At 50.8% G+C, this 22,217-nt stretch overlaps 1 protein-coding gene across 1 annotated transcript in view; it reads right to left on the reverse strand.

Moving 5' to 3' along the window:
• ACOT12 (acyl-CoA thioesterase 12) overlaps positions 1–18,212 on the reverse strand; it is a 45,356-nt gene extending 27,144 nt beyond the window's left edge. The window contains exons 1-5 of the mRNA XM_002713909.5: positions 17,881–18,212; positions 16,882–16,951; positions 12,743–12,803; positions 3,698–3,799; positions 69–204 (exon numbers count right to left, since the gene is read on the reverse strand). Of these exons, the coding sequence (XP_002713955.4) occupies positions 69–204; positions 3,698–3,799; positions 12,743–12,803; positions 16,882–16,951; positions 17,881–18,010 (499 nt within the window). The 5' untranslated portion in view covers positions 18,011–18,212. The remainder of the gene's footprint in view (positions 1–68; positions 205–3,697; positions 3,800–12,742; positions 12,804–16,881; positions 16,952–17,880) is intronic.
• Between the last annotated feature and the right edge of the window lie 4,005 nt (positions 18,213–22,217).

A 22,217-nucleotide genomic window follows, 5' to 3' on the forward strand; every position in this document is an offset into this window, starting at 1 on the left:
AGCAGGACTGGACTGGAGGAAGGGCCTGTTCCCGGGGCCCCAGGCGTGCCCGCAGGGGGACGACTGACCGTCAGACTTGCCGCTTTCCCTCATCAAGCTGTTAAAAGTGTCTTCGTGCTGCAGCCGAACTTTCCTCCTCTCCGAAGCCAGATTGTGTTGCACGCGATCCTGCTCCGTGAGAAGCGGGACCGGCTTTAAGCGAATCTGGAGAAAGAAGCACACTTGTCCGTCAGAGCCGTGTTAAATTCTGAAAGCACGACACGAGAACCCAATGATACCATTTTCTAACTCGGGCAAAGAGAGTATTTAAGGGACCTAAACACACTGTGTCTAATTCTTTTCTTAAAATACCTATCAATTTAAAAAATCAATAGAGGCTTAATTAGATCTTCATATAATAAGATATTTAAATGCTTTCCCTGTTTATTTTCCTTGGTTATAATAATTTTCAATAGGACTGAAGAACATAAAATCCTCAAATGAGGGAATGAGGAGAGGGACTTTTGATGCCCCTGAATTCTCTTCAAAACATGTTTTCTGGGGTGGGTGTTTAGCCTGGCGGTTAAGGTGCCCTCTCCACATCAAAGTGCCTGCCCTGCTCTGCTCCCGACTCCAGCTTCCTGCTAATGCAGACCATGGGAGGCAGTGGGTGGTGGCTCAGGTCCGTGGCTCCCCAGCACCTGTGTGGGAGATCTGGCTTGAGTTCCGGGTCCTGGCTCCGGCCCAGCCCTGCCAACCGCAGGCACCTGGGGAATGAACCAACCGATGGGAGCGCTGTCTCTCAAGGAAATAAATAAATATGTTAAAAAGAAACGCTTTCTATCTTTTGCAAAATTAAGGCATAAAAGGTTGGCAATAAAGATGTTCTAGAGAAAGGTATCTCGTGGCAGGGGATACGCCCGATTTGGAAATTTGATCATCTGATGAAACAGAAAGAACCAATGTGTGCAAGTTTTAGGTGACTCCAGAAACCTGGAAACAGGATGCAACAGAGCCACGAGCCCACGTTCGGGCTGGTGATTCTCCACGTGTGTCAGCAGGGCTCACCCTGAGGGGGACTACAACAGCCCCACACTTCCTTCCGGGGCCCCTGCAGGCTGGTGCCGCCCCCTCGGCTGAGAGAAGGATGGCACTGCGCTGTGTGAGGTCCCAGACCCCCCTGGGGGCTTGTCTGACTGTTGAGGGCTGTGCAGACTGACAGGCGGACTGCACTGGTCAGCTCTCCAGGCAGCCTTGTGTCAGCTGTGCACTCAGCAGGGTACACAAGGCTGGTAAACGAGTGCTTGACACCAAGGCCACTTGCACCTGTCCCGGATGACTCCTGAGCCACAGAGGAAGTGCATCTGGTGAGACCGCAAAGGACCCTGAGGCTGAACGCTCCCGCTCCGGCGTCTCTCGCAGTCGTGGCAAGGCGGCCTGGCCCCAGGCCCCATGGAGTCCTGGAACCAGCTCACTTTGCACGGAGGTCCAGGGAGCCCTTCAGTTCAAAGTGGCCCTGACTTTCCCTGGTGTGCTGCATTCTGAACAAGAACGCTACCTGCTGGAGAAGACGCAGCCTGGGCAAGGGGCTGTGCGACCGATGAGGGCAGCGCTCCAGGGCCTGGCTTCCTCTGCTGGGAGCCAAGCCTCCAGCCTGGGCAGGGACAGGACTGAAGAGGGGCCCTTCCATCCTCCATGCACCCCTGAGTTCAGGGCGGGAAGGCTGGGCTGGAGGGAAACAGCTGTGTGGCTGCTGCCCGTCACTAGCTTTCAGACACGGGGACTCCCGTTCCCAGGAATCTGAAGACTTGGTTGACAGGGGAAGGCACTCGGGAAAAACGGAAGGGCTGGCGAGACCCGCGTCAAGGCCTGAAGTTCTAGGAACGTGCGATTCTCAGTCCCCATCTAGCTGCTTGTAACTCAGCAGGTCCCAGGCATGGCCCAGAAAGCCGAGTTTGAGCTAGACTTCCGTTTGGAAAGCAACACCCTTGGTCTTGGGACTACAGTGGGTCACATCTAGTGTCAGGCCTGCGGTGAGAGAAGTGCCCAGGGTACAAAACTCTGGCAGGGTGCCCGCCACCCCGCACCTGCCTGCCTCCCCACTCAGGTGAGGGCAGCTGTGTGCTGCAGGTCTGTTGGGTGTGGGGAAACACTGCTTTGTCCCAGCTGCTCTGGGGCTGGCAGCAGGGCAAGCAACAACACCCTGGGGCAGTGAGAAGATCCCTGTGGCTTCCAGGAGGCTGGAATGCTGCCTTTGCAATGAAAGATTCAATTTTTTATCAGAACTGTTACATTTGAAACATGCTTAGACTATGTGAGGTCCCTAGACATAGTGACCCTGGGAAGGAGCGCCAAGAAGTTCTACTGAGTAACCCTTAGTGGCCTGCAGAGGAGATCTGGGCCCCTGGCCAGGCGGGCGGCTGTGCACGCACCAGGCAGGGCGTGGCTTAGAAGGACGCTTTCACCCCAGGCACCCTGAGGCTTATTTTTAAATTCCAATAATTCAGCAATTCTGACTTCTTCAGGAAGAAAAAATGATGGGATGGTAATATGCAACCACCTCCTACATTTCTCCTGCTTTTTATTTTCCAGTCACATAGCCACAGAAGGAAGAACTAGGCCAGTAAGCAGCAAGTCTGTCTGCACCAGTATGACCTTCAGATCATTCAAAGCCCGGTGGCGGGGCCAGCGCTGTGCTGCTGGGGGTTAAGCTGCCGCCTGTGATGTCATCATTACACATGGGAGCTGGTTCCGGTCCTGACGGCTCCACTTCCTGTTCAGCTCTCTGCTAATGAGCCTGGGGAATCACTAGAGCCTGGCGCAGGTGCTTGGGCTCCTGCCACTCGCATGGGAGACCCAGATGGAGTCCTGGCTCCTGGCTTCTACCTGGCCTGGCTCTGGCTGTTGTGGCCATTTGGGGAATGACCCAGAGGGTAGAAGATCTCTCTCTGTCTCTCCCTCTCTTCCAATAACTCTGCTTTTCAAACAAGTTTAAATCTTCAAAAAAAAACATTTTTTTTCTAGAGCACTTAATCTCATATTATCACAGAATAGCTTTTATGATAAATACTGGGGAGTAACAAATCTTAGGATAATATACGATAACATTTCAAAATATTTATAGAAAATGAAACTAAAAGATAAACTTATTCTGGTGCAAAAAATTTTGAAACTCAGGCATACAGGGAGTCTTCAAAGACTCATGAAAAAGGTACATGAAAAAACTGCATGGATTTCAAAAAAATTCTGCATCAGTATAAGCTGACCTTTAATCCTATTTTCGGTGAACTCTCTGAAGGGCCCTTGGTATCTCCTACTGAGAAGAAATGTCCTTTTTTCCATAACAGTTCTTTTTTTTCTTTAGGTTTGTTCATTTATTTGAAAGGTGGAGTTACAGAGAGACACAGACAGAGAGAGAGAGGGAGAGGAAGACAGAGAGATCTTCCATCCACTGGTTCACTCCCCAAATGGCCAAAATTACCAGGGCTGGGCCAGACTGATGCCAGGAGCCAGGAGCTTCTTCTGGGCCTCCCACGTGGGTGCAGGGGCCCAAGCACTTGGACTATCCTCCACTGCTGTCCCAGGTGCATTAGCAGGGAGCTGGATTGGAAGTGGAGCAGCTGGGATTCGAACTGGTGCCCATCTCATAACAGTTCTGATGCGAGTGTTGGTGTGTCCCTGGGCCCCACACTAGACACCTCATCACACAGAAACTTACCTTCTCTTCTCCAAGTGGTTTGACTACAAATGTGGAGAAAGCCACACTAACAAGTTTTTCAACCCCAGTGAACGTGTCCTGGACTGTGACCTTTATACTGATCTGAAAGGAAAACAAAAATAGATAAATAACTTTCAGTCATCCAGATAATAGATTAGGCTGCAACACTAAAAAATCAGGGATGTACACCACCACTCTTGTCTGTTTTTTATAAATTAAACCAGCATTTGATTTTATTGTGAGTTAGCATTGTACTGTTCTTTCAAAAGTCTTTTAAAAATCTGACAAATAACTTTTTTTTTCACTGTAGTAAAAATACTACATGTTCCTGCCAGCGCCACGGCTCACTAGGCTAATCCTCCGACTGTGGCGCTGGCACCCCGGGTTCTAGTCCTGGTCGGGGCGCCAGATTCTGTCCTGGTTGCTCCTCTTCCAGGCCAGCTCTCTGCTGTGGCCCAGGAGTGCAGTGGAGGATGGCCCAAGTGCTTGGGCCCTGCACCACATGGGAGACCAGGAGAAGCACCTGGCTCCTGCCTTCGGATCAGCGCGGTGCGCCGGCCGCAGTGGCCATTGGAGGGTGAACCAACAGCAAAGGAAGACCTTTCTCTCTGTCTCTCTCTCTCACTGTCCACTCTGCCTGTCAAAAAAAAAAAAAAAGAATACTACATGTTCCTGCCATGGAACATTCATGGAATCTGGCTAACCAGAGTATATATTACCAGTAATTACCCAGAGATGATGATTACTAAACTTTAGTTGAATTTTCTTCCAGTTTTTATATACAGAAATGAAAATGTACACACACACACACACACACACACACATATGTATGTATGATCATACTGTAATACTACTCTATATTCTAATTTTTAAAATGCTGGCATTACGTGATAAGTATTCCATTACTAGAGAATACACTTCTGAAAACAAGATACTAGCGACTGCCCTGCAGGCCATGAGAGGGAGCGCCACTCCTTGCTTTACTACTAGCCTCTGAGTTTTACAGCCGAGGGAGCGCGGGCGGAAGCGCACCACGTTACCCGTGGCTCTGTTTCCTTGCTTCACGTCTCAGGATTAGTGAGAAGGCAGCTGAGCGGCTTTGTGGTGAGGCTACGGTGTGCTGGCTCGGGTGCGGGCTTCACAGAAGGACTGAGTTCACTCAGGAATGGACTTCGGCCTTGGGTTCACACAGGAACGTGAGCGCACCCAGGAACTGGACTTCGGCCTTGGGTTCATAAACATTTCCCCCACGTGCCTCCCCCAGCACTTGTGCCTTGGGCTAAGAGGCAGCCTCAGGCATCTCAGGCCAGTACTGTTATCAACAACAGTGCTGTTTCTCTGTATACACCCACTCATGTACACCACGTACAAAAATACCCAGCATTCCATTAAACAACAAACATCATTTATTCATATTTATAATCACTATTTAACATTAAGTAGTCAGTAATTACTTTAAGTCTTACAATTGCAAATAAGTAATTGCATAGTAAAACCCAAGTTAACCAGATGCTGATAAACCCAGAATAAACCATCTTTTTCTGACCCCACATAGCTTCCCTTGTTGAGCAATAGTCAAATTAAAAATAAAATAAGATATCTGACAGTAAAAACAAGGCAGCAGTTACAGGGTGTAGTCAACAAACTGTAGACACGGACTGACTAGGGCAATTGGCTGAGTTTCACCAAACGTGTCAAAAACTCGCCAGGGGCACTCTCGCTGGGTCCTGACAGAGTCAGTAAGGGTGGAATTACAGCCCGAGAAGACAACAGGACAACAGGCAACTCGGGACACTGTAGCTCCCAGGCTCTGAGCCTGAGGACTATTCCCAGCGAGGAGAAACCTCATTTTGTTGAACTGAGGAACTAGAAGTCAACAAGCTCAAGGCAGCTGAAAATCGTGCAGGAGAAAACCAGAGAGGAGGGAGCTATGAAAACAAAGGATCCCAGAAAATGCATGTGGGTCCTGTGACGCCCGTCTAAGAACACAAAGGATGGAGGCTCACAAGGCCAGAGAAACAAACAATCACCAGGGAGCTGTCAGCGGAACAACTCCAACAGTTTACACACAGCTGAGAATATATCTTTTTTTTTTTTTATCTTTTGGAGATCCCTTTATTTATTTGAAAGGCAGAGTTAGAGAGAGGGAGGGAGGGAGGGAGGGAAGGAAAGAAAGAGAAACAGAGAGAGAGAGAGAGAGAGATCTTCTATCCACCGGTTGACTCCCCAGCTGGCTACAATGGGCAGGGCTGGGCTGGGCCGAGCCAGGAGCTTCATCTGGGTCTTCCTACACAGGTGGCAGGGTCCAAGCTCTGGGATCATCCCCCTCTGCATTTCCGGGCGCATTAACAGGGAGCTGGATCAAAGTGGCCCAGGCGGGACTGGAGCCAGTGCACACATGGGATGCTGGCGTTGCAAGTGGAAGTTCAGTCCACAATGTCACAATGCCAGCCCTGAGAACCTTTTGACTTCTCTCCAGCCAGACTTCACTGGATACATAACACATTCATGGAAACCACAGAAGAACCCAATCTAGAAGAGGGGCTAAGGCAGTGCTAGAATAAAGACTATTCTAGATCTGCTAAAGAAGTCAAAAACAGATCTTTAAAGGCTCAACCTGGTCAGCAAATAGCATCTTCCTGCCAGCCAAAATCTGGCATTCTTTCTAAAGAAATAAGGGAAAAAAGCGCTAAATTATGTAAAAGCCACACTGTCCAACTTCCAGTAAGAGAGTAAAAGACACAGAAAATTGCTGAGTGCAAAGTAATAAAAATAAAAAAGGTGACAGAAATGATGGAATTAACAACAAAAGAATGTGAAGTTCTAAGTATGCACCATGAGCTCAAGGATTTACAGCGTGAGTCAGCAAACATTTTCCTAATAAAGATTAACTTTATCTATTTTAAAGAGTTACAGAGAGGGTCCCGTGGACCATCCACTGGCTCATTTCACAAGTGGCCACAATGGCCAGGGCTGGGCCAGGCTGAAGCCAGGAGCCAGGAGCTTCATCTGTCTCCCACATGAGTGCAGGGTCCTTGGGCCATCTTCTGCTGCTTTCCCAGGGAGCTGGATCAGAAGTGGAGCAGCCAGGACGTGAACCCACACCCTTTGGGATGCCAGCATTGCAGGTGCAGCTTAACCTGTTACACCACAACACCTGCCCCGATATGGAAATTAATTTAAGCTCTGTGGTCACACAGGGCTTCTTTGCCAACTTCTCAACCATGTCAATGGAGTGTGGCAGCAGCACAGACCAAATGGAAAGGAATGGGTGTGTCTGTGTACCAATAAAACTATATAAAAAAAAATTAGCTGGGGATTGGCATTGTGGCTCAGTGGGTTAAGCTGCCACCTGTGATGCTGGCATTCCATATGAATGTTGGTTCAAGTCCCAGCTGCTCTATAGCCAGTCTAGTCCTTGCTAATGTACCTGGGAAGGCAGAGAACATGCCCCAAGTACTTGGGCCCTTGCCACTGATGTGGGAGACCAAGATGAAGCTCCTGGCTTTTGTCTGGCCCAGTCCTGGCCATTGCACCTATTTGGGGAATGAGCCTGTGGCTAAAAGACTATTTCTCTGGCCTCTCTCTCTTTATATATATAAATTTTCCTTTCAAATAAATAAAATAAATCTGTAACAAAACAGACAGTTGGTTCACAAGTCATAGTTTGCTGACTCCTAATGTAGAAAAAATATGAAAACAATAAATGGAAAATATTAATAATACACAAATAGGTCTTTCCAAGAAGAAAGGTATAGTACCTAAAATTTAAAATATATCAAAGAAGACTAATATCAGATCAGATATTGCAGGAAAAAGATAAGTGAAGTTGAAGACAACAGTTACACAAAATGTAGCATAGTGAGAGAAGGTTGATGAAAAAGATGAGAGACCCAGTGACCTATGGGATAGTCGTTTAAAATTACAAAATCCAAGAGAAGAGTGAGCACAAGGGATGTAAAAATGTTTGGAGACATAACAGCTGGAAAGAGATTTGTTATTAACTATAAATTCACAGATGTAGCAGCTTGAAAATCTGCAAGCAGAATAAATGTGAAGAAAATCACAAGGTACATCATAACCTAATTGTTAAAAACTAGTGAGAAGAAAGCATTGAACACAGCCGAAGAAAAACAAGACAAACCATTCGGGAAGAGACAAGTAACAGACTTCTCAGAGAATTATGCCTGCCAAAGGACAATGGGAGACCCCTGACATCCTGTGAGGGGCAGCACTGGGTTCTCCTCCTTGTGGGTATGTCTTTCAAACATGAAGGTGAAATACAGAAACTTCCTCACAAACAAAATCTGAAAAAAAAAAAAATCCACCAGCAGCAGATTTATGCTACAAGAAATATTAAAGAAATATCCTTAGACGAAAGGAAAATGATACTGAGAAAATTTGCAGATTCAAAAAGGAATGACGGGCACAAGAAATGGCAAACACTTGTGTGTAGAAGATGTAAAATCTATTCTTCTCATTTTCTCTCTCTTCAAAAGGTAACTGGCTCTCTAAAGCAAGATGACAATGAATGGTACAGTTTCCAACATGAAGATGACATAGCATGAAGGCCAGCACATGGGAAAGGAGGCAGGCTGTGGGAAGATCACTATTCCATACTTAAAGGGAGGCTCAGATAAGTATACAGACTGTGAACACCAGAGCAAACAGGAAGAAACAAAACCAAAACACACACTGCGAAAAATGCTAATAGTGAAGACAAAATACCTGACTAAAACTTACTCCGTTCACTCTAAAAAATGGAGGCAAAAATGGGGGAAAAACACAAAGAATGAATGTAGCAAATAGAAACCAAACAGCCAGCTGGTAGACTTAAACCTACCACATAGATAGTCATATTAAATGTAAATAGTTTAAACATTCCAATTAGAAGGTTGAAAGAAAAGAATGGAAAAATATGCAGATGCCAATTAAAGAAATAGCAAATTAACATTAGACAAAGATTTCGTAACAAAAACCAGAGATGAGAGTAAACTTTGTAACAATGAAAGGACCAAGTCATCCATCAGAATGAACAATCCCAAATGGCCAACACCAATGCAATTTGAAAGGAAAAATTCACAACTCCATAACTATTTTTGTGTAACTCAACACTCCTTTGAGTAGCTCATAGAGTAAATAGACAAAAAAAAATCAGTAAAACACAGAAGACCTGAATAATGCTATGGACAAAACCAGCCTAACAGAAATTTATAGGACTCTTCACTTATCATAGTAGAATAGATATTATTTTCAAATATATATGGACATTCACCAAGACAGTCCATATTCTGGGTCATAAAATGATTTAAATATCTATAAATTTAAAATAATTGAAGTTACATAAATTACATTTTCTTCCTGAAAAGGAATTATATTAAAAATCAGGGATAGGGGTCAGCACAGTGGTATAGTGGGCTAAGCCTCTGCCTGCGGTACCAGCACCCCACATAGGGGCTGATTCGTATCCTGGCTGCCCCTCTTCCAATCCAGCTCTCTGCTAGGGCCTGGGAAAGCAGCAGCAGATGACCCAAGTCCTTGGGCCTCTGCACCCACATGGGAGACCCAGAGGAAGCTCCTGGCTCCTGGCTTCCGATCTCCTCAGCTCTGGCCCTTGTGGCCATTTGGGAAGTGAACCAGCATATGGAAGACCTTTCTCTTTGTCTTTCCCTCTGTCTGTAACTCTACCTCTCAAATAAATTAAAACTTAAAAAAAAAATCAGGGGTGGGCATTTTGACACAGAAGGTTAAACTGCCACTAGAGATGTCAGCATCCCATACTGGAGAGCCAGTTTGAGTCCCAGCTACTCCACTCCTGACCAGGCTCCCTGCTAATGCACCGGGAAGCAGCAGGTGATGGCTCAAGTACCTGGGCCCCTGTCACCCACATGGGAGACCAGGAGGAAGCACTTGGCTCCTGAATTTGGCCTGGCCCAGCCCTGGTTGTTGAATAATCTGAGGAGTGAATCAGCAAACAGATCAGTTTTTCTCTTTCTTCCTCCCCCCATTACCCTGCTTCTCTCTCTCCTTCACTCTGCCTTTCAAGTAAATAAATACATAAATTTAAATTAGAAATCAAGAACAAGACACATCTGCAAAGTTACCAAAGATCCAAAAATTAAGCAACACACATTCAGATAATGCAGAATCAAGGAAAATTTGAAGGGGGATAAGAATATATTTTAATGCAAGTAAAGCAGTGCTCTAAAGAAAACATAAGGCTTTAATAACATATATATTTTTAAAGATTTTATTTATTTGGAAGTCAGAGTTACACAGAGAGAGAAGGAGAGGCAGAGAGAGAGAGAAGGCCTCCATCTGCTGGTTCACACCCCAAATGGCTCCAACAGCCAGAGCTGCGCCGATCTGAAGGCAGGAGCCAGTAGGCTCTTCCTGGTTTCCCACAAGGGTGCAGGTGTCCAAGGACGTGGGCCATCTTCCACTGCTTTCCCAGGCCATAGCAGAGAGCTGGATTGGTAGCAGAGCAGCCAGGACTCAAACTGGTGCCCAAACCAGGATGCCGGCATTGCAGGAGATGGTTTTACCTGCTATGCCACAGCACTGGCCCCCAAAATACTTATATTTTTTTAAAAAGAAGAATTTAATCAATTTCCTAAGCATATTCCCTAAGACATTAGAAAAACAATGCCAGATTAATCCCAAATAAACAGAAAAGTGGAGAAAACCATAAACATCATGCTAGGTAAGATAAATGAGCCCTAAATCACTGTAGAAACTGCATGTAATTCCACTCATATGAAATTCAACAAAGAAAAAAGTTATTGATCTAAAGTAGTCGAGTGGTTGTCAAGGGCTGGGGGCTGAGGGTGCTGACTGGTTAAAAAGGGGCATGATGTCTTATCTCTCTGCTGGAACCGTGGTCATCCACCTGCGTAACCGCCGAAACTTGAAAAAATGGAGCAGGCACTGTGACACAGCAGGGAAAGCCCCCACCTGCAGGGCCAGCATCCTGTATGGGCAGTGCTTTGAGTCCCAGCTGCTCCACTTCTGATCCAGCTCCTGCCAGTGCACCTGGGAAGGCAGCAGAGGATGGCCCGAGTGTTTGGCCCCTGCACCTGCGTGGGAGACCCCAAGGAGCTGGCTTCTGGCTTTAGATTGGCCCAGCTCCGGCCTTTGGCCTTTGCAGCCATTTGGGGGCTGAACCAGCAGCTGATGGAGGATCTGTCTCTGTCTCTGCCTCTCTCTCCCCCTCCTCCTCCCCCTGCACCTGTGCCTTTCAAATAAATGAATAAATCTTTGAAAAACAAACCCAGAGGAATGTGTAAAGTGAGTTGAAGAAGAAATTTGAAAGCAGAGAGAGACAGACCTCCCATCTGTTTGTCAATCTGCAAACGCCCACAATGACCAGGGCTGGGCTGAGGTTGAAGCCAGGAGCCAGGAACTCAATTCGGGGCTCCCGTGTGGGTGGGTAGCGGATCCCCGTCACTGCCTCCTGGGTCTGCACCAGCAGGGGCGCTGGGACTGACCCCAGTCACTCTGAAGGTGGGACGCAGGCACCTTGACCATGGGCTAAGCGCCCACAGCCGCCTCACCCATGGGCTAAGGGCCCACAGCCGCCTCCCCCACGGGCTAAGCGCCCACAGCCGCCTCCCCCACGGGCTAAGCGCCCACCCGCCAGCTGGGTGAGTGCCACGTCTGTGCCCCACGCAGAGTTAACATCGGGGAGTCACGCGCCGCACTCCCCTCAGCGGACAGAGAAGGCCAGCGGCGGCGGCGAGCCTCCGGGGCGAGCTCTGCTGTGACGGCAGCTGAAACGGGGCTGGCTCTCGGGGCCATGTGGATACCCGCAGAAATGAAAACGCTCAGTGGGCATCTAGCTTTGAAAAAACCCAAGGCGTTTGCACTGCAGTGAGGCCAGCATCAGGGCCACCCCGGCATGTCCCGGACGATGACAAATGACAGCGGCGGCCCGGCCCGCCTTCCAGGGACCCGTGTACCGCCCCTCCGCCCCCCCCCCCCCCCCCAGCTGGCGGCCACGCTTCCTCCGCAGTCTCACTCGGCTCAGGGCCGAGGAAGAGGCCGTGTCCCCGTGTGGGCTGCCTGGACGCGGGACACGTGCCCCTCGAGGGAGCCCCAAGCCCGGGGGCCAGGGGGACTAGGGCCGGAAACAGGCCTGCGGCCCGCCACGTCCCGCCACGTCTCGCCGTGGTCTGTTTTTCTTCGGCTGCTGGCCCACGGCGGCCGCACGGGGGAAGACGGCGCCACGCGCACGATCCCGGCCCCCACGCGCTCGGGGCGTCAGAGGATGCGGGACCAGACACGTGGCGGAAGCCAAGGGCCTGCAGACCCAGGGCACCGCGCGCACATCCTCCCCAGCCCTCAGAGCCGCCCTCCTCACCTAGGGCCCCCAGCCTCCAAGATGACGTGTCTGTGGTGACGTCACCCCGCGTGCGTTCGGTACTCGGTCTTGGCGATGCCAGGAAAGCGCACAGAGCCCTGCACGTCCTTCGTGTCCACAGATCGAAGGGCTGTCCCCGACTGACCAGCCTACAAGTCAAAGGCGGGGCCAGCAGGTCCTTGCCCCGGGCCTGACCAGCACCGGGGAACACCGTCTTCACCCCCACAGGGGACAGACGACACCTGCTCAGCGTCCCCGACCCCCGCACGGGCACTCCGGCTTTCTCAGGCCATGCGGGAGGGGTGGCGATGGCAGAGTCCAATCGCGGAACAAAAGGACGGAGGTGGTGCCCTTTGCCCTGGCGTGTTCTTCTGGGAGAGACTCCGTCAAGTTCACAGAGAGTGGACATCAGGAGAAAGCATGTGTGGGTTTCAAAGCTTGTTTGCACCAAAATAAATCTATCTTTTAATTCTGTCTTCCATGAGCTTTCAGATGTAAAGATAGTGCATTGCCTCCCGTGGCATCTGAGTAGCCGTGTCCAGAACCGGCTCCCTCTGTTCGCCCTGAGCCTGACTACACATTCAAGGGTCTGGCAAAATCCACAGTCACATTAACCGCAGATACCCACCCCAGGGCCCCCGGGGCCTCGGTGAGCAATGAAGAGCTGGCGGAAAGGCGCCTCTTACCTCCATGCTTGTGCTGAACGCTCTAGTGACCTTGGCTTTGATGGTTAGAACTTGTCCAACTCTAGTAAAACAAAACAAACAACTCAGTCATCCTCATTTCAGACCTAATGCAGGCCATTAAGCAGTTCCCCGAAGCACGCCAACAGCGCTCACGCATGAATCTGAGGTTAATGATGCCAGGAGGACGGTGCTGACCAAGGGTGTTAGCGGCTGCCTCTACTGGACAGGCAGGGCCTCTGCCGAGGTGGGACTGCACACCCGCTGCAGGCTGTGCAGCAGCTGTGTGCCCGGGGAGGTCAGGACACACAAGCAAGCAAACCTACACATCCAATGTTTACTTCTAAATCTCAGCTAACAAACGGATGGCTAAGCAAATATCCCTGAGCGCACCCAAGCAAACCGATCCACTCACCAAGTCAACACGGCCCTAAATCCCGCTAGATAACCCGCTCGCTGCCCACGGCTGCAGGAACTCTGTAGGCTGAAGCTGTTTCAAAAGCTCTGTGTTCAGGCCCATGCAAGTCACCTCGGGTCCCTTCTTCTTTGCACAAGGTCAGAGCAGGTCCAAGATCAGCCCCTTCAACTTTTCTCCTTTAACTTCAGACGTGAGCTACATTCCCCCTGTTCTCATCGCTCCCCCATTGCACAAGCAGGCAGTTAGACCTCTGTGTGACCCTGTCTCTGGCTACGCCTGTGCCCTGAGCCCAGCCCCTGGCCCCTGGCTGCTCCACCGGGCACCCTTCCCTCTGCTGTACTTTCCATCTCTACCTTTTTTCAGTCTGTGGAAATGTTCAAGGCTTCTCCCTCCAAACGCCTACCTTTGAAACCTACTATATCTCAAGACTTTAGAAACTTCCTAGGAGGATCCCTGAGCTTCCTCCCACACTGAACAGCTGTCTGCTGAGCTGCGACCGGGTCTGCCACTCACTCAGCTCAGCTGTCAGGGGTCGGCGATGAACGAGGCAAGGTGAGGAAGAACTGTTCCACACTGCCGCACACCCTCTCCTGGGCTGTGAGCTTCGCTTCACAGTCGCAGAGCGGCGAGCCGAGGAGGTGGGCACCAGCAGTGCTATTTTCACCGCGGTAGCGAGGCTTGCCCAGGTAGGCGTGCACTACACCCCGCCACAAGGCCATCACCGGCTTGTCTGGAAGGCTGGTGGGACCTGCCAGATGACTGTGCACGGCTTGTTAGCCTGGGCGGGATCTGTCACGCCTGTGACATTTCAGGCAGGGACACTGGGAGTAAAGGAAGGCACCACATAGATACCCTACAGATTCATACAGATTTAGGACAAAAGTTCCTGCTGGAAATTTGAACAACTCTGTATTTGGGGAATAATTTCATTAATCTTTAGCCTAGACTTCCTAGTTTGGAAGCTGGCAAAACACACACAACAACCCTCCTGAGGGGAAATTTGTGAGTGTCCAATAAAATGTCATGAATTTACAGTCTCACGCAGGATTCTATCTTCTAGGAATTTATCCCCCAAATACCAATGTGCATAAATATTATTTGTGATAGTAAAGCCTGGAAACAGTGCAAATGTTCATCCCGGGGAGCCGGTGAGGGCAGCTACACCGTGAGATGCCACGTCGCTGCATGACAGCGACGGAGACAAGCGAACTGCATCAAGTCTCATCTCTGCTTCCTGCCATGTGCATCCTGGGAGGCGGCAGCGCTGGCTCCAGTCTACAGGGTTCCGGCTACACACGACAGAGACCCACACTGAGCTTCAGGCTGGCCTGGCTCAGCTTCTGCTGCTGGGGCATTTGGGGACCGAGATGGCAGAAGGGAGATCTCTGTCTGTCCTTCAAAGGAACATAATTCTGAAAGTAACAGAAATGAATGATGAGTATTTCCATTAGTGTGTTGAGATTTTCTAGATATACTGTTATATGAAAAAAACCATAAACGCATTGAAGTTTATTTTGTTTTTATTAATTTTGGAGGCAGGGAAAGCGAGTACGTGCTCCCAATGGCTGGGGGGTGAAGCCAGGAGCAGGGAGCTTCCTCCAGGTCTCTGGTGGCAGAGACCAAAGCCATCCTGTGGCTTCCCAGGGTGTGCATTACTGGCAAGAAGCTGGAATCAGGAGTCCAGGCTGGGAGTCACACCAGGCACTGTGACAGCACCTTCACCAGTCTCCTAACCTCCAGCCATACGAACCTTACAGAATTTATTTTTAGTAGGGTATTAACATATTTAAATGTTGGCTTATGGCCGGCACTGCGGCTCACTTGGCTAATCCTCTGCCTGTGGAGCCGGCACTCTGGGTTCTAGTCCCGGTTGGGGTGCCAGAGTCTGTCCCGGTTGCCCCTCTTCCAGTCTAGCTCTCTGTTGTGGCCCAGGAGTGCAGTGGAGGATGGCCCAAGTGCTTGGGCCCTGCACCTGCATGAGAGACCAGGAAAAGCACCTGGCTCCTGGCTTCTAATCGGCGCAGCTCTGGCTGTAGCAGCCATTTGGGGGGTCAACCAACGGAAGGAAGACCTTTCTCTCTGTCTGTCTCTCTCTCTAACTCTGCTTGTCAAAAAAAAATGTTGGCTTACACTTAAAAACATGCAATTGGGCCATAAAAAAAGCATGGTGATTCACAGGAAGAGGGAAGGGCCTGGACAGAAGCTCAATAGCAACCAAATGTTCTAGAGTCAAATGTATGCTGTCCAGCTTTGCTACTGGAAACTGTAAGGGCTTTAAATTATAAAAGAAAATGAAATGAGAATAAAAAGCAATCCCTAAAGAAACAAATGAATGTAACCACATAGGAAGATGGTAGCTTTAACACACAGAGAAGGATGTTTTCAAGTGACTTCAAAATACTCTGATTTGCACAAGTTTGGATGTAGTTCAAGAAGGAGACTAAACTAACCTCTAAGTACTTTCGGTAATAATGTTGCTAGCTGTATTACCAAAATGCTCAGAAAATGATTAATATGTACATGCATACATATTAATTTAAAGTGAATATGTTGCACTGATGTCTTTAAACATTAAGATATTTAGCATACAAATAAAAAATCAAAAAGTTATAAACATAAGATCAAAGAAGTTATGTAAAACTATACAAGGACATATGCTGTATAACAAGGTGTCAGCCAATGCTCATATGTGAGGGTCCTCTTGGGACACCATGGCCGCTGTGGCTTATGTCCCAAAGTCCTGATGTTTGCACAACACAAAAGCACCCACTGATGCATTTCTCAGAACACCCATCGTTAAACAGACACCTAAATTACTGGGTGTAGTAGAAACTTCTAAAAATACATAATTCCTAATTCTGTCCACCGTACAGGTCTAGAAATAATGGCTAGCTCTATGCCCGTGAGAACCTCCCCTGCCCAGACTGTGCCCTGTGTTTCTCTTTTCTGAGAGGAGTCGGGACTCCCTGAAAAGCACCTGGTAGTTAGCCGGGAACATTTGAGATGAGGAATCAAAGGAAACATTAAAGATCTGTACCCTTGAGGTCACGTCCTCACAGCTTAGAAATCAAAATGAAAATGCTCCCGCTACAGGAAGACAGGCAGCGATCGCAAGGATCCAAGCCCACCCACCGGCGTCCACCGAAAGGCAGCAACTGGCACAGCACGACCGAAAGTAAAGGGAAGGGCTCAGGCCTGTCTTCCCTGGGCAAACTTCGCCTTGGGGCAACCCAGTCACTACAACGCGAAGACTGCCTCAGCAGATACAGGCCGGGAAGCAAAGGAAGAAATGGTGGAATTGGCATAGGACATTTTACCAATAATTAACGACACAAGGTGTTAGCCGTGGTCATTAGATATTATTTGCTCTATTTTCATGCATATTTGCAATGTTTGCATTGCATGCCATTAGCTACAGGAAGCACGTAAGTGCTTCTACACATAGAACTTTTTTCCTGACTTCTCATCTTTACATAGCAAATTAGTGGCTCCCAACAACCTGATGGGGGAATTCACCATCCCAGAGATACTTACTGTCATCAGTTATTTTTCTAGTAGATGAAGCAACCATGAAGAACCAGCTTACAGCAATCTTGCTGTGCGTATGACTCAGACGGAGTCAAATGTTACCGTTGTAGTAGCCAGCTTGATCAGCGGCACCGAGTGAGTCATCACAAGGAAGCTGGAAGCCCAGGGGACAGCGGCACCCAGCGGGGGCTCTTACCTAGCCGTCTCCTTAAACTGGATGTCGTCCACTGAGGCCGTGACGCAGGAAACCCCGGCGTGCTTTTCAGCTTCGAAAAAAAGGTCAAAAACGTGCGGCGTTAGTGCCTGTGCTCGACTCATTGAGCGTAAGGGCAAAAGAATAACACGGAACTGGATTTATTTTAGGCGTGCACCGCTCACTCACTCCAGCACTCCCGTGACCACACAGCGCATCTGGCGCCGGAGCAGCTCCTTTGCTTATACATTGTGTTCTACTGCACTGATCACTGTACTTTCCCCTAAACTTTAAATGATACGGCTTTGTGTTTGTTTGTCTTAAATTCAACACCAATACCTAGCATATCTAACTATTTATGGGGTCATTTCAGTAGCCGCTGCAGACTTTAACTATTTGTCAGGTACTATCTTCCTGTTTTAAAAACAAAGCCAAGTGTCCAGCGTTCCAGTAACTGGAAGCTGAATGTATTGAAGCCGCTTGGCCACTGTAAGCAGGGAGCGGCTGTGGGCTACACCTGGGACAGAACATTAATCAGCAGTCCCCGCTAGAGAAGGGAGCAGACACTCCAGACAGCAGGTGTTTTATGCATTCCCCCTGTCAGCTCATTCTGCAGAAAACTGGACCTTCTAGCTTTGCCAGCTGGGAGCCAACTGTTCGTCCAGATACACACCTAACATGAGCTGAGCCCACAGAACATGAGCCGTAGCAGACTCCGTGTGCGTGTGTGGTGGAGAGGGTGGGCTTCTTGCTGTAATATTCCACGAAAGGAAGAGAACTTGGAAGTGTCAGGCTCCCACACCCCCAGTCCCGGTCCCCGGCCCCATCCCTGGCCTTGCATGGCCGGTCCTGGGCCACCGGGCTTGGTCCCCATCCCCCTCCCCCGGTCCGCATCCCCCGGCTCAGCTCGGTCCCTCCATCCTACTTCGCGGACCCTCTCCTGCGGTCGCCACGCCCCCATCCCCCCAGCCGTGCGCCCCGGCCCCTCATCCCCGCGCCTACCCGCCAGGCAGGCAGCAGCATCCACCCACTTGAGCAGCTGCCCAGCGCTCAGCTGGCCGCGGGCGTCGGCGTGAGCGGGCTGGATGGCCTGGCTCATGAGCACCTCGCTCGGCACCGCCGGCCGCTCCATGGCCGCAACATACAGCCCGGCGCACCCGCTAAGCTTGGTTCGGTCCGCACAGGCCCGCCCTGCTCCAAAGGGCGCTGCGCGGACCTGCGCCTCTTGGCCGCCAGGCGCTGCAGAGGGCAGAGGGCAGGGGCCATCGCCGGAAGGGCGACAGGCTCCCTGCAGGGTCGCGGAGCGCGGGCAGCCCTGGGCACACGTGAGCGCGAGTGGGGCGAACAAAGGTGGCCGGAATGGGTCCGCAGAGCCGCACGGGGCACGCCCTGGGTCAGGAAGTGGCCCGAAGCTCAAAATCCACCTCTGATCCCTGGGATGCTAGGCCGGCTGCAAAGCTCACGCTGTTAGGAAATTACTCCCACTGCAGAACACAGGGCAGAGGGGGAGGGGCTGATGCACGGTCCCCCAACTAGAGGAGGGGCGAACCTGCAACTCAGGACAGTGCCACCAAAGCGAGAAGCGCCCGGGGGAGCCCCTTTGTGGGTGCAGAAGGGGCCTGGGGGGTGAGGCAGCTGCCCTGCAGGAGGCTGAAGTGATGGGGGCAGAGGGGTGTGGGGCCACCCAGGGCCCCCAGCCCTGCAGGGCACAGCTCAGGAAACCTGGCTGGCTCCCGCCAGGCCAGTGAGTGGCCAGTGCGTGGTGCTTTCTCATCCGCACTCCGGGCCTGCCAGCCCCCAGCCCCGGGCACCCAAACGGAGATTCTGGACATTTTGCTTCTCTGTTTAAAGACTGTTTCCGAAAGAGGGCTAATAAGGAAACACTGATCTGAGATTTCAGGATCCTCCGGACGCAGGGTTCTGGCCCACATAAGCATATCTAGGAAACAAATGTACTTAGTTAGGCAAGCATGAGGTTTGAGTCTCTTAAAAAAGCTTTTTGAGGGGCCGGCACTGTGGTGCAGTAGGTAAATCCTCCACCTGCGGTGCCAGCATCCCATATGGGCACCCATTTTAGCCCCGGCTGCTCCACTTCCAATCCAGCTCTCTGCTGTGGCCTGGGAAAGCAGTAGAAGATGACCCAAGTCCTTGGGCCCCTTCACCCACGTGGGAGACCTGGAAGAAGCTCCTGGCTCCTGGCTCCTAATCGGCACAGCTCTGGCCGTTGTGGCCATTTGGGGAGTGAACCAGTGGACAGAAGAACTTTCTCTCTGTCTTCCCTCTAGCTGTCTGTAACTCTACCTCTCAAATAAATAAATAAAAATCTTTTTTTTAAAAGCTTTTTGAAACAAACGTTAAAACTTAATCCATGGAGGGGCTGGCACTGTGGCGTGGTGGGTAAAGCTGCAGCCTACAGTGCCGGCATCCCGTATGGGCACCAGTTCATGTCCCGGCTGCTCCACTTCCCATCCAGCTCTCTGCTGTGGCCTGGGAAAGCAGTGGAAGATGCAAGTCCTTGAGTCCCTGCACCCATGTGGGAGACCTGGAAGAAGCTCTTGGCTCCTGGCTTCAGACAGGCACAGCTCCAACCATTGCAGCCAACTGGGGAGTGAACCAGCAGATGGAAGACCTCTCTCTCTCTCTGCCTCTCTGTACCTCTGCCTCTAAAATAAATAAATAAGTTTTTAAAAGTTTATATATAGGTGGCCGGTGCTGTGGCTCAATAGGCTAATCCTCCGCCTTGTGGCACCGGCACATTGGGTTCTAGTCCCGGTCGGGGCGCCGGATTCTGTCCCGGTTGCCCCTCTTCCAGGCCAGCTCTCTGCTGTGGCCAGGGAGTGCAGTGGAGGATGGCCCAAGTCCTTGGGCCCTGCACCCCATGGGAGACCAGGAGAAGCACCTGGCTCCTGGCTTCGGATCAGCGCGGTACACCGGCCGCGGCGGCCATTGGAGGGTGAACCAACAGCAAAAGGAAGAACTTTGTCTCTTTCTCTCTCACTGTCCACTCTGCCTGTCAAAAAAAAAAAAAAGTTTATATATAGGTGTAAAGAGGGTAGCCTTCCCACGTGAGGATCTGGAAGGGGACAGCACGCGTGTGTCCACACACGTTTAGAGATGTCTGATCATGAAGCACACAGACACACAAACCACTAAGTGATTCATTTCCTTCTTAGCTCCTGTTTGGCTGTCTTTGGATTATGGTTTCATGTCTTTTGTTGGTTTCACACTGATTTTAACAGCCTCTGCCTGAAACCACCACTCTCGTGTTTTTCTGAATGGGCTCTCTCCTTGCACAATGAAAATGCTCTCTGTGTGTGTGAACACTGCTGTCTCCAGGGTTTCCCCTCTTAAGTTGGAGAAAAAGACCTGCGCTCCCGCGTTTTCCATTTGTGTTTTGAAACAGCTCGTGAAGATGAGAACCTGAAGCCAGCCTGATTTTCCAAGCCATTGCAAGAGCAAGGAAGTGGATCAGAGAGTGTGGACAGGTCCACCATCCCCTGCATAAGCAGAAGTGGGAAGGGAACGGGGCGGTGCAACCTGTCATTCCAGACGTGGGGGATGGAGCGCATGCCCCAGGCAGAGGGCAAAGGGTTTTCTTAGTGAGAACTGACAACAGGGAGGAATGAAGACAACAGATTTCCCCAGCAGAGGCCCTCTGGCGTGAACTTGAGAGCAAGCTTCGTATTCCACAGGAAATGACAGAAGGACCAGTGGGGCACCCACGTGGGGTCCGCAGACCAAGCGCACTGACATCATGGGAGCTTGTGAGAAATGCAGAGTGCCAGGCCCCAGCCAGACCCCCCCTGAAGCAGAATCCGGGCTTGGGATCCTAGGCAGGCTCCTATTTGGGAAGTGCAGCCCCTGCCGCCCCTCCCGGCTCCCTGGGGTCTCACTCTCCCACCTGCATCTCTGATTACTGTAGGCTGCCATGGCTTCTGCTGCCTGTGGGACCACAGCAAGCTCTGGGCAGGACAGCAGGACGCTGCCGGCTTGTATCGGACTGGATGGACCAGGTGCCCAGGCGCCAGGGGCAGGCACGGAGAATGAGAGTCTGACCCTGTCCTGCCCCCGAGAGGCGGTGACTGAGGCACGGGGCCGGGTGTGCAAGGCGTGTCATGCAGACAGGAGCTTTGTCAGCAAGCGTCAGACTGTCTCTCCTTTGCTGCACCAGGTCAGTGCTTCCAAATTCGTAATACAAATGTATGAGGATGCGGCTCCCCGGGCAAACACGGAGCTCCCACACAAACACTCCAGCGGGGGCCTCTGACGCTCCGGCTGTCAGCCTCGCGACTGGAGGGTCTGCTGCACCTTCCCGTCCCTCGGATCCTCCAGCGTCACCCCGACCTCGGGGAACGCGGCCGCTCAGCGCGGACTGCCCCTCCCAGGCCCCCAGCCGCCAGCCCAGGGTTTTCCCGACTGGCCCCAGCTCAGACGGACTCAGGGGAGCCACCTAGCGGTCCCCTGGTCTGTGTGCAGCGCAGAGCTCGGTTTTGCTTGAGCAAAAGCCAAGTGGACAGTGTCCAGGTCTCAATTCCCCGGATGGACGGGGTCCCAGCTTCAAGCCAGGCCGTCCTGGGCTCACTGGGGTCTCCTGGGTGCCACCACATCTCTGCCTGTCCTGAGTGCACTGACTGATTTCACAGACCGAAACCCTCCTGGTCTCAGTGCTGAACTCTGTGTCCTGAGGATCTATATCTGCTGGTACAGCCACAATCAACAGCGGGCCGCACGGACAGCGGTCCCCTCAGATGGCACTGCCCAGTGACACTGTTTGTGGAAGTGCACTGTGTGATGGATGGAAGCTCTCTCTCTCTCTCTCTCTCTGGCTCTACCTCTCTCTGTAACTCTTTTCAAATAAGTAAAATAAATCTTTAAAAAAATGAGGATGTTTTCCCTACTTCATACAGTTGCAATTTGATTAAAATGTAACCAATAATAAACACTATTATTGGGGTGGATTCCATTAATTCTCACAGCCACCATCCAAATACTCTCTTTAGAGAGCTGTGAAATCAACCCCAGGTACTGAGTAAACACTCCTAACAGGCTGCACACCCCCACACTGCATACCCCCATGCTGCATACCCCCACGCTGTATACCCCCACACGGCACACCCCCACACTGTATACCCCCACGCTGCATACCCCCACGCTGCATGTGTGTTTGTCCAGTTCCCATTCGGTAGAGCAGGCAGCTGGAGGAACCTCCCCGAAGCCACACAGCTGGGGAGCGGGAGAGGAGGGTCTGACCCAGAGTGGGGTGTGCCCGATGGGAAGGGCACCCACCTGTCTCACTCCCAAGGCCGCCTGCATTTCTTCATCCTGGACACGTTTATCCA

Source organism: Oryctolagus cuniculus, chromosome 14 (genome assembly GCF_964237555.1).
Source record: "Oryctolagus cuniculus chromosome 14, mOryCun1.1, whole genome shotgun sequence".
NCBI classification, from domain to species: domain Eukaryota; kingdom Metazoa; phylum Chordata; class Mammalia; order Lagomorpha; family Leporidae; genus Oryctolagus; species Oryctolagus cuniculus.